Source organism: Pipistrellus kuhlii, unplaced genomic scaffold (assembly GCF_014108245.1).
Source record: "Pipistrellus kuhlii isolate mPipKuh1 unplaced genomic scaffold, mPipKuh1.p scaffold_m20_p_20, whole genome shotgun sequence".
Lineage (NCBI taxonomy): Eukaryota > Metazoa > Chordata > Mammalia > Chiroptera > Vespertilionidae > Pipistrellus > Pipistrellus kuhlii.
Genome location: NW_023425516.1, coordinates 5,097,790 through 5,113,129, shown reverse-complemented (window position 1 = coordinate 5,113,129; position 15,340 = coordinate 5,097,790). Strand labels below are relative to the sequence as shown.

Sequence of the window (15,340 nt, the reverse complement as noted above, 5' to 3'; positions counted from 1 at the left end):
AGTGATCTGTGGCCGGTCCTCAAACACAGACAGCATGGTGTGTCGGTAGGAGCCAGGACAGGTTCGAGAGCAGGTGGCCTGCGGGCGGAGAGGCAGGAGTAACAACACAGAAACACCCACCCGCGGGGCACGGATGCCCAGGCGCGGGAGGGGCTCACTGTGTGGCTGCAGTCTTGGGTCCAGAACTGAGTCCCTCCAGGCTGACCCCCGCCCCTCTCTGCCCGTGTCCCCCAGGCGGCTGCCAGTTGGGCATCTCGGCCAAGGGAGAGCGCTTGAAACACTGGTACGAGTGTCTGAAGAACAAGGACAAGAAGATCGAGCGCTGGCACCAGCTCCAGAACGAGAACCACGTGCCCAGCGACTAGGATGGCGCCCAGCTCCCTAGCTCTGTGCCCAGGTCCCCCCTCCCCCAGCCTGCCCTGCGGCCCACTGCACTCTGGTCTCTCCCCTGAATGCCCCCCACCCCTCCCCTGCCGCCCTCTCTGAACCTGCTTTTGGGGTCCCCTTCACCTCGGGTGTTGCCGCCAAAGAACTACTCCGCCCCCCGCGATGCTGCTGCCAGGCTGAGGCTGCCAGGCTGAGGCTGCCAGGCTGTGAGGCAGCCCCTCCATCCAGGCCCCGCTGGGATGGAGCCGTCGGGACAGGGATGGGAGATCCTTACAAGGAGGCTGCTCCTTGAACAACCTTCCGGTCTGGGTAGTCACAGACGTCCGCCGTCGTGTAGGACTGTCTGAGCCGCCCTGGCCTCGAACGGGCGGGCACCTACACACCCGTTCCCTGTGTCGCGTCTGTGTGTCCCCTCGGCGGTCAGCACTGGACACGGCTGTGGGGACCCTGGACGGGGGCAACATGAAGCTTCCAGGCTCCCAGCTTTCTGTCCCCCTCCACCCCCGTCTCTTTCCCCTTCTCCCCTCCCTCTCTAAGGGGTTCAATAGCAAAAGCAGAAAGCACCCTAACACAGCCTCCCCCCTCACTCCTCCCGCCGGCCAGGCCAGCAATCATGGAGAAACTGGCACACCCTTGCTTCCTCGGAGTGCCCACTCTCCTGCGGGCACTGCCAGTGGCCTCGGGCGGAGGGCCGGCTGTGGGCACTGTGTAAGCAGCCGAGGAGGGCTTTCTCAGCCCCTGGCCTCCCCCAGTGGGCGCAGGAGGCGCCTGGAAGCCAAAGCCCAGAGGACAATCAGTGGGAGGGAGGGGGGGACGGACTAGGTCCTAGATCGGGGACGATCAGTCTGGAGGGAGCAGGGAGGAGTGGGGACCTCCCTGGTTCCTCCAGCATCGGTTCCTCCTTCCTCTGCTCTCAGTTCAGTGGACCCTCGACCCCTGTCCCCGACACTCGGACTCGGCTGCTTTGACTCGCGCGCCTGCGTCTCACCCCGAATCGCCCCAAATCTCTGTCCCTGTCTCTGTCTCTCACACCCTCCCGTGTGCTGGAGGGACGCACCACCACCACCACCGTGGGTCTAAAACGTCAGTGTGACAGTGCCGGTGCCAAAGGCTCTGGTTCCATTGGAACCACCCGGTCTGGCCCTTTACCAAAACTGCTTCCGAAGGAGGAGGAGCCGTGCGTCAGGCAGTCCCCATCGGAGGCCGGGTCCGGGCGGCCTTGGTGTTTCCCAGCTCCCTCGGTGCCGCGCTGGCCCCTGTGAGCAGCGACCCCGCCCGCCCTCATCCGAGACGGACACGCCAACGCCCTCTTTCCGGAAACGCGCGCCTTTCCACTGTCCCTGGCCAGGCTCTCCGCCCCCGGCTCTCCGCACAGTTCGTGGGGAGCCCCTGGTTCCCGAACACCCCGTTCCCCGCCTGCCCCCAGATGGCCAACAGCTTCCTGGCTGCCCTCGGCCCCTGACCCTCCGCGGCCCACGGTTTGCCCTCCGGAGAAAGCATGCTGGCTGCCGCCCGCCCGAGCCTGGCGCTGGCACTGGCGCTGGAACCAGCATGCAGCGAGCTCCCGGTGCCCGCAGCCCAGGCGCACACTCTCTCGGCTCCCCCCTCCCCCAGATGTAACCGCCCCCCCCCCCCAGCCTCGTGTACACACACGCCCTCTGGTGCATGCAGAGCCCCGAACCGCGCCCCCCCCCCCCCGCCTTTCTCTGTGATGATGTAGCCAACAATAAAGTAGGAATATCCATGAGCTCCTCGGCCTGCACTCTTCCTTTCTGGTTCCCGGGGTTCCTTCTCCCGCCAGGAAACAGCTCCGGCCTGAGGGGCGATGTTTAATGAGCATCTACTACGTTCCATACGGAAGACGTGGTCTCTGTCCACGTGGAGCTTGCTTTCCATGGATGTCAGCCTGGGCAGGTAGGCTCAAGGCCACTGGTCTCACCCCACAGCCTCTTAGACAAGGACTCTGTGTGTGCGCCCACCCACCAGGCAGTCAGCATCCTCAGCTTCTCCCTGTCAGCCCCGCCTTGGGGGCAAGTCCCACCTGGTTGTGGGCTCAGATAACGTGACAGCTGTCAGCTCACTCACCCACCTGGTGAGTAATCCAAAGCCCAGTCTGGGGGGGGGTGGGGGGAGCTAGGTCCTAGATCGGGGACTCCCTGTGGGTGCTCCTCGAGGGTTGATTCACACCAATGAGATCATCGAGTGCCTCCTTTGTATTCCAGCACCTTCCATCCTGCAAGGAGCCTTCCCAGGGGCCCCTCCCTCGAGGTTCTCCAGGTCCCAAAAGTGAGCTGAGTAGGTAACAAACTTCCCAGCTGGATCCCTGATCCCACTGTCCCCCATCCCCAGCGCGCTCGGGGGGGGGGGGGGGGAATGCATCCAGAATGTTGGTTTCCTCCCAGAAGGAACAGTCATTTCCACCCGACAGGCCACGCTCGAAACGAGTTCCTTGTCTTGTCCCCCCCAAAGGGAGGTTCCCAGTGTTGGGGCAGCAGGCGGCATAACGGGATCCCCTGGGGAGATGTTTTTTCAGTCTACCCAAGCTCTGCCCACCAGAACACTGACTGGTTAATCCACCTGCTGTGGATCAAAATATTTCCTGGTTGATGTCTGTTCCCACCTCCATTCTGACTTGGCAAACCACGGCCCTGACATCCTGTTGGTTTTTTTCTGCAATTCACCTAACGGCCACCAGGTGGAGAGAGGTGCCCATGACAGCCATCCAGGCCTCCTGGGAATGGCAGAGGACACTTGTTGCCACTCTCTCCCTCTGCTCATGGCAGACATCACTAATCGATACAGCATCATTCCCACGGAGCCTCCTAGCAGCCTCTGAATCCTTCTTCTTCTTTTTTTTTTTTTTTTTTTAATACATTTTATTGGTTTTCTTACAGAGAGGAAGGGAGAAAGAGAGTTGGAAACATTGATGAGAGAGTCATCGATCAGCTGCCTCTTGCACACCCCCTACTGGGGATGTGCCCCCAACCAAGGTTCATGCCCTTGACTGGAATCGAACCCGGGACCTTTCAGTCCGCAGGCTGACGCTCTATCCACTGAGCCAAACCGGTTTTTGCCTGAATCCTTCTTAACACAGCAATCCAGGCCGCCAGCACCACTCAGTCATGGGCAGTTGAAAAGACACCTCATTTCCTTCTCTAGACATGGGGACATCTCTAGACATGGGGACACTTCCAAGAGGTGAGACCACGTTGCCAAGCTCTGGTCCGGGAAGGGGGAGGGCATCAAAAGGCTGGTGGTTCCTGGTGGAAGGCGTATGCGCTGGGCCCACAGGCAAGCGGATTCAGCGGTCAGTATTCTGGTCCCTCCTCCGCTCCAGTTTGCCAGGGACGTGAGCCTAAGGAAATTCGACGATACATGCCAGCCCCACGGAAATACGCGTTGCCACGCATGCACGGAAGAGGGCTGTTTTGCTCGGCTCTGGCCCAGGACTGCTGCATGACCTTGAGCAAGTCACTTCCCCATGTGGGTCCTCGACTCCAAAGGTAGGACATCCGAGCATCACCATCCTCTGACGCGGGCCTTCACTTCCCGGCCATTCAAGAAAGGCCTGGAGCAGGGGTGGGGAACCTTTTTCCTGCCCAGGGCCATTTGGGTATTTGTAACATCCTTCGTGGGCCATACAAAATGACCAACCCAGAAGTTAGCCTGCTGTATTTGGTCAAACATTTCATGAACTCACCCCTAATGCCTTGGCAGGGTCAGTCCCAATGATTGCAAGAGCCTTACGTGGCCCGCGGGCCGGAGGTTCCCCAAGCCCGTCCTAGACCTTTTTGCTGAGGGCAGGCCTCTGTGGGGGGAGTCCCTCGCGGTCCGTCTTGTACGACACACACAAGGCTGTGCCATCTATGGTTTCCTGTTCCTGTTTCTTTAAAGGGAACAAGAATGTAACGCCGCTTGCAAAAGCATGAGGGCGTCATTCTGTACCCTTCCAATTCCTTCCTCCACTCGGACAGCGGTAGTTCTTACAACTCACGCTTCCCTGATTCGAGGCAATGTCTTGTGAAACATGCTTCTATTGCACTTTCCCTTAAAGAATTCACTGCTGGTTTCCTAAGGGCAGGTCTCTGTGGGACCCGTGTTGGATCTGTTTATATGTAGACGTAGCCCAAAGTAAACATTTCATGAACAAGCACTTTGGCCACAAAGGGAGCAAACAAAATCTCTGATATACGTACGACCCAACCGGTGGGCTACTCGAGTGCCGTGTAGACGGAGGCCCGCCCCTTCATAGTTACATTTTTTTTAATATATGTATTTTATTGATTTTTTTGTAGAGAGGGATAGAGAGCTAGAAACATCGATGAGAGAGAGTCATCGATCAGCTGCCTCTTGCACACACCCTACTGGGGATATGCCCGCAACTAAGGTACATGCCCTTGACTGGAATGGAACCCAGGACCCTTCAGTCCGCAGACCGACACTCTATCCACTGAGCCACACCGGTTTTGGCCAAAGTTACACTTTGCTTTAAGCAAAAGTCAGCACGGTGCACGGGAATGGGGAGAGCCAGCTAACGGAGGAGCTGGCGAAGAGGAGGGTAGCGAAGAAAGACAGATGAATGGACATCTGCACACGATGCCATCCAACAATAACAGCATACACGTTCTCCTCAAGCTTACGTGCAACATTCCCCAAGACAGGCCACGTTCGGACCAGAAGACACACCTCAGCACGTTCAAAAGGGATGCCTCTCACCACGAGGGGACCAAACACTCCATCAGTAACAGAAGGCTATCTGGAAAATTCCAAAATATTTGAGGACTAACACACTTTTGACTAACACAGGAGTCAAAGGATCCTCACGAGAAATGTAAAAACAGTTTGCACCAACTGACAATGAAGATACAACCAAGTAAAATTGTGGGATGCAATGGAATCGGTGATTAGAGGGAATTTTTGTTTTTTAAATCCTCACCCAAAGGTATGTGTATTGATTTTAGTGACAGAGGAAGGGAGAGGGAGAGAAACATCTATGGGAGAGAGAAACATCACTCGGTTGCCTCCCCTATGCACCTTGACCGGGGATCAAACCTGTAACCTGGGTGTGTGCACTGACCGGGAGGCACACCAGCAACCGACATGTTCCTGACGGTAGGTTTTGAGGTTAGGAGTGTGGACGGAAGGGGCCACATGCTGACCTGACCAGCTCAAGGGAGGCCTGCATGGCAGTCTTGCAAACTCAGAGACCTGATGTCACCACAAAGGATGGCCTGAAATTAAACTTTAACTAAAAGCAGTGATGGTGGGCAGTTCTGTCCTAGGCTGGTATCTTCACTGACAAGGTCAGCCTTTACCTAACTGAGCCTAGCTGTCTTTTTGCATCTATGATAACATACCCTTAAAATGTCTAGGTGACTTGTAACTCCCCTTTTCTGGAGCCCCTGGGGCACAACCAAATGTGCTGGGCGCCAGGACAGAGACCACAGATTCCTTCATTATCCTGTTCATTGTTCCTGCTCCCACCTAAGCATGTGTCCATCATTTCACTTTTTATCCAATCCAAGGGGTTTCCTCCGCTTTGCTTCATCCCACCTCCTCATTCTATGACCAATGGATTTCATGAAACCCAGTTATGTCCCTCCTTTGATGGCAATGTATACCGTATTTTTCCGGTGTATAAGACGACACTGTGTTCTAGTAAAAAGCCTGCTCAGATTGGCCAGAGTCAGAGAGGCAGTCTATTAAAAAAAGAACTGGTGTTGCCTTGGAAGTGGGGGTAGTCTTATACAGCGAATATAGGCCTAAACCTATGTTTTAACTGTAAAATTAGGGGGTCGTCTTATACGCCGGAAAATACGGTAAATACAGATGGAACCCGCCATTCCCTGGAGCGTTATCTCAATTTGTTGAGGTTCTGCTTCCCGGCATATGTCTACAGTTTGGCTCAAATAAACTCACAGAAATTCTTTACAGGCTTCAATGGTGTTTTATGTTAACATTACTTGGTAAATGGAATGGGAAAACTGAAGCAGATCGCTGAACACACTGGTTGATCCATTGACAGGTAGATAGTAAACCAAATGTTGACAGTTTAGCTCAAATAAACTCACAGAAATTCTTTACAGGTTTCAGTGTGTTTGGTGTGTGTGTGTGTGTGAGAGAGAGAGAGAGAGAGAGAGAGAGAGAGAGAGAGAGAGAGAGAGAGAGAGAGAGATTCACATTAACAGGGGTTATGAATGGGGTTTTCTGCTTCCTGAGTTTTCTGACCTTTGGCCGTATGCATGCACTAATCCCGGGAGACTATGAAACAATTTTGTCAGCAACAACAACAAAACAAAACAGAAACTAGGAAGAAGAGAACCAAACATTGGTTTCTCTCTGGTGAGGTACTTCCCGGACGGGGTGAAGAAACGGTGTTTCCGGGCGCAATCTGAAGACAGGCCGCTGCTAACAGCAGAGATAAAGTGCAGAACGTGGGGTGGGGCTGGGGATCCCCCCCCTCCCCCCCGGAGTGAGACCACCTGATAAGAGGCTCGGGCTTGGCTCCTCCCTTCCCAGGAAACGAAACCCAGGGCAGCTCAGGCTTGGGTCACAGGAGAGAGAGAGACTCCAGCTGTTTCCTTGGCCCCTGGCTCTTCCCGTCTCTGCCCGAGCATCACAATGTCGCTCGAAACGCTCGAAACGACCCCAGCCAGGGATCTGGACAGGTTTATTGAACGCCACCTCCTGCCGGACACTGATTTCCGAACGCAGATCAAGGGAGCCATTGACATCATCTGCAGTTTCCTGAAGGAGAGGTGTTTCCAAGGTCAAGGTCAAGTCCAGATATCGAAGGTTGTAAAGGTGAGCCCCCCTGCCAGACTGCGGAGGAGGGGGTATGAGTTGAACGGGTATGAGTTTCCACAGAGAAAGAGATCTTGGGGGAGAGGGGGGCGATGGTTTCCAGTTGATCCATACCAAAAATATAACCACCGTTTGTGAAAATAGACTCTGTAATTTTTAAAATAAATATATTTTTATTGATTTCAGAGAGGAAGGGAGAAGGAAAGAGAGAAACATCAATGATGAGAGAGAATCATTGATCGGCTGCCTCCTGCATGCTCCCTACTAGGGATTGAGCCTGCAGTAACCTGAAATGTGCCAGATGGAGAATCGAACCGTGACCTCCTGGTTCATAGGCCAATGCTCAGCCACTGAGCCACACCGGCCTGGCCAGACTCTTCACTGACCCAGTGAAGTTCATGAACCACCGTCCTAAGCCACGCCCATTTCAGAGATGGGGAAGCGGAGGCCCAGCTGGGATCAACAACCTGCTAATTAATGGCCATTTATGCAGAATCTAAATTTTGACAGGTTGCTGGTCACTAGGTGAATGGAGGTTGGGCAGGATGGGGGTGGAGGGAGAGAATGAAGAGGATAAAAGGGTTCAAATACAATGTGGCACAAGGGTCTTGATTGGTGAGCACACAATAGCCTGTACAGATGTACCACAAGGTTGTGCATCTGAAACGGATGTACACGGCTAATACACCCCCCAGTGGGTTTAATAATGATTGCAAAAAGCATGTAGCACCGACTGGCAGTAAAACCTTGAGCAAGGCACTCAGCCTGCCGGTGCCTCCGCTTCCTCATCCATCCTTCCCTGTAGGCTACTGGGCTGTGCAGATTAAGTAAACCACCCAGCGTGGGCCAGACTACAGCATGTAATAATACAAGACAGTAAGAGCCAGACAGCGAAGACTGCAACTTCTAATAGAACAAGGCAGCTGGGGCTTGAGCTGTGTCTCTGCCACCTGTCAGTGGTGGCTTGGGCTGTTAGATCATCTCTCTGAGCATCAGTTTTCCCACCTGTGAAATGGGAACTAATCATCATCATCATCATCATCTATACTAATAAAAGTCCAAGTGGCGTCTTGCCCTTGCATCATCACAAGATGGCTGCCCCATGTCATTACAAGATGGCCGCCATAAGATGGCCAGCAGGGGAGGGCAGTTCTGGGTGATCGGGCCAACAGGGAAAGGCAGTTGGGAGTGACCGGGTCAGCAGGAGAGGGCAGTTGGGGTGATCAGGCAGGCAGGAGAGCAGTTAGGTGTCAATCAGGCCAGCAGGGGAAAAGTTAGGTGTCAATCAGGCCAGCAGGGGAGCCGTTGCAGGGGTCTTCAAACTATGACCCGCGGGCCACATGCGGCCCACAGAGGAGTCTGATCCGGCCCGCCAGGTTTTTTGGGCAGTGAGCGCAGCCGAGGTGTTACAGTAGGAATTAGTAGTTCATATAGTCCGGCCCTCCAGCTCTCTGAGGGACCGTGATCTGGCCCCCACTTTAAAAAGTTTGAGGACCCCTGGTTAGGGGGTGATCAGGCCAGCAGGTAGAAGCAGTTAGGGGCAATCAGGCAAGCAGGCAGGCAGGTGAGCGGTTAGGGGCCAGCAGACCCAGATTGTGAGAGAGATGTTCGAGTCCTGCAGGATTGGGCCTAAACTGGCAGGCAGACATCACCGGAGGATTCCCAGATTGGAGAGGGTGCAGGCCGGGCTGAGGAACTCCACCCTCCAGTGCACGAATTTCATGCACCAGGCCTCTAGTATTAGTAGTAGTAGTAGTAATAATAATAATAATAATAATAATAATAATAGTAATAGTAATAATGCCTGAATAGCAAAGTCCTTGGGAGCATCGTAGGAAGTAGGACTGGCAATGCCCTCAGAACGACGGCCGGCGCCCAGGTCCTTGGCTCTTCTCATGCTCCGCTCCGTTCCAGGCCGGCTCCTTGGGCAAAGGCACGGCCCTCAGAGACACGTCCGACGCCGACCTCGTGGTCTTCCTCAGCCCCCTCACGAGTTTTCAGGAGCAGTTTCGTCGCCGAGAGGAGTTCATCCGGGAAATCAGACGTCAGCTGGAGGCGTGTCAGAGGGAGAGAAGGTTCGCCGTGAACTTCGAGGTCCGGAACCCCGGAGTGCGGAACCCCCGCGCACTGGGCTTCACGCTCAAGAGCCCCTCTCTCCCGGGGGCGGTGGTGGAGTTCGACGTGCTGCCCGCCCACGATGTGCTGGGTGAGCGCCCCCGCCACGAGCCACGTCACACTCACTTTATTTATTTATTTATTTTAAATATATTTCATTGATTTTTCACAGAGAGGAAGAGAGAGGGATAGAGAGTTAGAGACACCGATGAGAGAGAATCATCGACCGGCTGCCTCTTGCGCAACCCCCTACTGGGAATGTGCCCGCAACCAAGGCACATGCCCTTGACGGGAATCGAACCCGGGACCTTTCAGTCCGCAGGCCGACGCTCTATCCACTGAGCCACACCGGTTTCGGCCACACTCACTTTAAAGTGAAGCTCTTTCACCGGGCCCGGCACCTCGCAGGTGTTCAAAACTGGGAGTTCCCCAACTGGGCCCCCAGGCCCCTAGGACACCCCGGAGAACTGGCTCACAGGGCTGTGCAGGAAGAGCTTAGATTTTTAAACTTCGGAGGGAAAACACGGCGACATCTGTTTTCCCTTCAGACACCGTGCAAACTGCTCCTATTAAGTTGAAGGAACACAGAACCGGTAGGAATTTCTTTTGGCCTGGGCTCTCGAGAGAAACACCACAAAACGAAAAAAAAACAACAACAAACAAACAAAAAACAGCTTGGCAGTATTCCCCCGGGGGCCATGTCCCGTGTTGGCTGCTGGGGTACAACGGTCCTAAAAGAGAGAGAGAAAAGGGGAGAGCACAGGTTAGAGAGGATCTGAGTGCATTGGGGGAAATGCAAGACGCAGAGGATGGATGGGGAGGAGAGGACCAGGAGGAAGGAAGTGATGGAGAAAGCAGCCAGGACAGCGGAGCCTGTAAGCTCCATGGCAAGGGCCAGGCGGTGGCAGTGGATGGGAGAACGGGGTGGGATGAGGGGGTGGGGGTGGGGGTGGGGGGCTGGAAATGGCCTTTTCCACTGTATCCACGGCCACCAAGCTTGTCCCCCAGAGCGATGGGAGTTATGGATTTGTCCCCAACAGGTCAGGTGACGGAGCACTACAGACCTTCCCCCAACATCTATGTCAAGCTCATCGAGGAGTGCAAGATCCTGAAGAAGGAGGGCGAGTTCTCCGCCTGCTTCACGGAGCTGCAGCGAGCCTTCCTGAAACAGCGCCCGGCCAAGCTCAAGAGCCTCGTCCGCCTGGTCAAGCACTGGTACCAGAAGGTGTGGGTCCTGCCAGACCCAGGAGAGGGAGGAGGGGAGAGAGACTGCAGAGGGGAGCAGGAGGGGAGGGAGGGAGGGAGGGAGGGAGGGAGGGCGGGGGCGGGAGGGGAGGCATGTGAGGAGAAGGGAGCGGTGGAGAGGGAAAGAGGAGGGGGGAGAAGGAAAGGGAGGGAGGGGCGGGAGAGGGGAACATGGAGGGAGAGATGAGAGGAGGAAGGGGGAGGCGTAGAAGGGGCATAACTTCTAGGTCCCTCCTAGCTCTTGCTCTGTTTCTCTTTCTCTGGATAGAGTGTTCCCAGTTCTTTCCAAGCCAGTATTTGGCCCTGCAATATTTAGAGTTTCAGAAATTTATTACTATTTTATCTCTCTCTCTTTTTTTTCTTTTTCTTCTCTTCCTGCTGGTGCCCTGTTTCATTGTGTGCCTGGTTATTTCTATGCTCGTCATAGTACTTGAAATTATTTGTGAGGTCATTTGGAGCTTTGGATCATGTATCTCCCTGCAGAGAATTTTTATTTATTTATTTATTTATTTATTTATTTATTTTGCTTCTAGAAGACACTTAGGAAGTGCTTAAAGTGCTTCCTCTGAATTATTTTTCACAACATCGTTTTAAAATTATTTTTATTGATTTCAGAGAGGAAGGGAGAGGGAGAGGGAGGGAGGGAGGGAGGGAGGGAGGGAGAGAGAGAGAGAGAGAGAGAGAGAGAGAGAGAGAGAGAGAGAGAGAGAGAGAGAGGGAGAGAGAGAGAAACAGCAAGGATGAGAGAGAATCATTGATGGGCTGCCTCCTGATCCCCACTGGGGATCGAGCCTGCAACCTGGGCATGTGCTTGTATCAAGAACAGAACAGCCGGGACTGGTTTGGCTCAATGGATAGAGCGTCGGCTTGGGGACTGAAGGGTCCCGGGTTCGATTCCGGTCGGGGGCATGTACATTGGTTGTGGGCACATCCCCAGTCGGGGGTGTGCAAGAGGCAGCTGATCGATGACTCTCTCTCATCGATGTTTCTAACTCTCTATCTCTCTCCCTTCCTCTCTGTACAAAATCAATAAAATATATTAAAAAAAAAACAAACAAAAAAAACAGAACAGTGACCTCCTGGTTGATAGGTCGACGCTCAACCACTGAGCCACACCGGCCGGGCTCATCATGTCCTTTTAAGGTAGATGCTATTATTACCGTTCACTTGGTAAATGGGAAAAGTGAGGCTTCAAGAGTGGTCTGCCCAGCCCGGCCAGTGTGGCTCAAATGGCTGAGCTTCCAACTGGCGCCAGGAGGTCACCAGCTCATTGCCGTCAGGGCACCTGCCTGGGTCTGGGCTCTTTCTCATCGATGTTTCTATATCTCTCTCCCTCTCCCTTCCTCTCCAAGAATCAATAAGAACACATTTAAAGGAAAAAAAGAAAGGAAGGAAGGAAGGAAGGAAGGAAGGAAGGAAGGAAGGAAGGAAGGAAGGAAGAAAGAAAGAAAGAAAGAAAGAAAGAAAGAAAGAAAGAAAGAAAGAAAGAAAGAAAGAAAGAAAGAAAGAGAGTTGTCTCCCAGAATCAGGTGAGGTTGGAGCCAGGATTCAATCAGGATCCAGAGCCCCAGCCCTAACCAGGGTCAGCAACCTCTTTTCCTAAACCTCGAGGTGGTAAATGTGTCAGACCGTGGGGCGCGTCTCTGTCCTGGACCGTGGGGGGCGTCTCTGTCCTAGCTACTCAACGCAGGCTTTGGAGCGGGAAAGCCACAGGCGGCACATGCGTGAATGAGCATGACTTTGGCGCCAAGAAAACGTTATTTACAAAAGCAGGCGGGAGGCAGGCTTCGGCCACAGAGCCGGACGAGCCCATCTTCCTGGCTGTTTTCCCTCCTCTCAGTGTAAGGAGAAGGTTGTAGGTCGCCTGCCGCCTAAGTACGCCCTGGAGCTCCTGACCATCTACGCTTGGGAGCGTGCAGGCCAGCCTGAGGACTTCAACACAGCGCAGGGCTTTCGGAAGGTCTTGGCATTAGTCATGAGACACCGGCGGCTGTGCATCTACTGGACACAATATTATGACTCTTCACACCCCGTGATTGGCCCATACCTGGAGAGGCAGTTCAGGAAACCCAGGTACTCAGTCCCCACTGAGTGGGGAGGGGGGCGCTAAGCCCTGTGGGGAGCTCTGCTCTGGTGCCTTGGGCATGAGGAAGCAGGAGGCTCCATGTCGGTGGGGCCATCTGCTGCTGCCAACCCCAGTGCCGGGCACCTTTCTGCCATCCGGTTAGACAACAGGCAGCCCTGTGAGGCGGGCACTGAGGGTCTGAGGGGGGAGCAGCTTGCCCCCACCGTCCCAGGAAATGAGCGCCACGGCTGCCATGTGGGCTAAAACAGGGGGGGGATGAGAGGCTCCCTGGGGGGCTCACACACCCGAACAGGAAACCGTATTATCACGGGGACTGACGCAGATAGACACCCCCCCCCCCATTGGGCTGGGTCCCAGGTACCGGGCGGGGCATTTCACCTTCTTGGAGGTGGCCCCATTTCACAGAGGAGGACACCGAGGCTGAAGGAGCTCCAGTGACCGGCCCAAGGGCACACCGCGCGCGAATCAGGGGCACAGCAAGGCCCAAGCGCAAGGCTCCTTTTCCTGGGTTTGCTGTTCACCAGGACACGTGGGGTGAGCCCCAGGAAACGACGCCCTGCTGGGTCCTTCCTCTACCCCCCCCCCCCCGGCCCACCTGCCCCAGGAGGTTAGCAATTACAGGAGCATCTAGACTCGGGAGACCCAGCCCAGCTCCTCCGCTGTCCCTCTCTCAATGTCGCTCCTCAGGCCTGTAATTCTGGACCCTGCGGACCCTACCAATAACGTCGGTGGCCAACATCGAAAAGGCTGGAAGCTGCTGGCGAGAGAGGCTGGGGCCTGGTTGATGTACCAGTGCTTTCACAATGGAAATGGGTCTCCAGTGCGCCCCTGGAAAGTTCTGGTGAGACCCCCCCTGCTCCCTCCCAGTCCTCCCTCCCTCTCCCCCTCCACACAGCGTGGGGGCCCTTGTTCCCAAGGAAGTCGCCTCTCACCTACACAGCGTCAGGCCGAGCTCCCGGTTTTACAGTCACTTTTTATCATCACCACGTAGACCCCACTCCGAGGGTTCCTTGAATGGCCACGTCCTTTGTCCAAAGTTCCTTCTTTACACCGGGCTGCCCTGGCCGAAGGTCGCGTTTGTAACCACTCCAGTTGTCTCCTTCTTCCAATGATAACAAGCATGGCAGCCACTGCTCACGGAATGTCTGCCTGGCGCCCAGCTTCTGTCCCCAGCCCTTTAGCACACATTATTTTATTCAATCACCGAGCCCTGCAGCAACGCATAAGGCAGGTTTTCCTCTCTGGGCTCACAGACAAGAGGGGGCTCAGAGGGGTGGTGCTGCTGCTCAGGGCATTCAGCGAGGTAGGGAGGGAGCGGCAGAGCTGGGACTCAAACCTGCGGAGTCCAAGGCTGGTGCCCACTCCCCTGTGTAAACAGCTTGTCTGTCCCCGCCCCCCACCCCCTGCTCCCACCTCCAGCATCTGACAAACAGGAGACTCAGAGCAGCTGAGTGGCGAGGGCATGTCACCCAGCTAGTAGGGGCAGCCACTCCTGAACTGGCGTCTTCCCACGCCCAGGGGATTGGTGATGTCATGGGGGTTCCCATGAAGCAGGCTCGAAGAGGGGGTGTGGTATGCAGGAACGGGGCGGAAGGAAGCAGGTGTGGGCACAGGGCGAGTCCAGCTGGGATGCAGTCCGACCACAATGTCAGCCCCCTCACCCCCCGGGGCCCTGGATCGGCTCCTAAATGGGGCAACTGAGGAAGGGAGTGGCCTTAAACCCAGACAACCAACCCCAAAAGGCCTATCTCTGACGTCTGTTGCAACAGCCCCCCGGCCCACCTGGGACTTGCTCCCCTTTCCTTGAGGAGGAGCCGAGCGGCCTGTCACAGAGCCACCCCAAAGCCAAGGCGGGCAGCAGCTCTGCAAGGTGACCGTGCACTTGACTCTTGCAGGACTGAGGAGGCAGCGGAGATGCCTGGGGAACATCTGCTCTCAAGACACATCAGCACCCCGACTGCGGACAGCACCCTGGTCCTTCTACAACGGCCTTCCCCGGGCAGAGTGCTCCCTCTCCCCCCCCCCCCCCCCCCCCACGATGGAGGAGAACAGAACACACACTCACCTGTTGCCTTTCAGATGCAAACCAGCCAATCAGAGCCCAGACCCCCGACTCACCCAGGGCAGGTCCCAGACACCTGGGCAGAGCGCACTGGAATGATTCAAACGGGCCCATCCTAGGCCTGCTGACCCGCCTTCCCTTTCCTATGGGAACTATCATAAAGGTTCTTTTTCTTTTTTAGTTAATCCTCACCCACAGGTATTTTTCCTATTGATTTTTAGAAACAGTGGAAGGGAGGGGAGGGACAGTGAGAGAAACATCGATGGGAGAGAGGCACATGGACTGGTTGCCTCCCAGATCCGCCCCACCAGGGCCAGGATGGAGCCTGCAGCCCAGGTACATGCCCTTGACCAGAATCAAACCCGGGACCTTTCCGTACGAGGGCCAACGCTCTATCGACTGAGCGAAACCAGCCAGGGCTGTGGCGAAGGTTCTCGCCCCTGTTTCCCCTCTCTCCCTGTGGCTCAATCCCGTGTGGCCGCGTGTGGGACCCTCCCTCCTGTTTCTAGGGATCTGTGAGTAGAAATGTCTCCCTTCGTGATGATATCTAGTTTATAGCCTTTAACACTCGCAAAATAAATCACTTGAGATAAAACAACAGCACTTCCACAGCCTCCCCTTCCCACCTGGTAAGATCTGGG

The 15,340-nt window shown here is 55.2% G+C and overlaps 2 protein-coding genes across 6 annotated transcripts in view; both read left to right on the top strand.

Moving 5' to 3' along the window:
* Positions 1–564, top strand: part of RPH3A (rabphilin 3A) — an 82,681-nt gene extending 82,117 nt beyond the window's left edge. For all 5 annotated transcript variants that reach the window (XM_045585418.1, XM_045585420.1, XM_036449365.2 and 2 more), the window contains one exon: positions 235–564. In XM_045585418.1, the coding sequence (XP_045441374.1) occupies positions 235–365 (131 nt within the window). In that variant the 3' untranslated portion in view covers positions 366–564. The remainder of the gene's footprint in view (positions 1–234) is intronic.
* A 6,337-nt stretch (positions 565–6,901) lies between these two features.
* LOC118725488 (2'-5'-oligoadenylate synthase 1-like) lies at positions 6,902–14,974 on the top strand. The gene is made up of 6 exons (XM_036449369.2): positions 6,902–7,191; positions 9,106–9,397; positions 10,347–10,531; positions 12,392–12,624; positions 13,325–13,471; positions 14,526–14,974. Exons 1-6 carry the CDS (start codon positions 7,009–7,011, stop codon positions 14,536–14,538), a joined length of 1,053 nt encoding a protein of 350 aa, XP_036305262.1. The 5' UTR covers positions 6,902–7,008; the 3' UTR covers positions 14,539–14,974.
* Positions 14,975–15,340: the final 366 nt, after the last annotated feature.

Coding starts and splice junctions, on each gene's coding strand:
- LOC118725488 (XM_036449369.2), top strand. CDS start 7,009: ATGTCGCTCGAAACGCTCGAAACGACCCCAGCCAGGGATCTGGACAGG. Junction 7,192..9,105: donor AGATATCGAAGGTTGTAAAG/GTGAGCCCCCCT, acceptor GCTCCGTTCCAG/GCCGGCTCCTTGGGCAAAGG. Junction 12,625..13,324: donor AGGCAGTTCAGGAAACCCAG/GTACTCAGTCCC, acceptor GTCGCTCCTCAG/GCCTGTAATTCTGGACCCTG.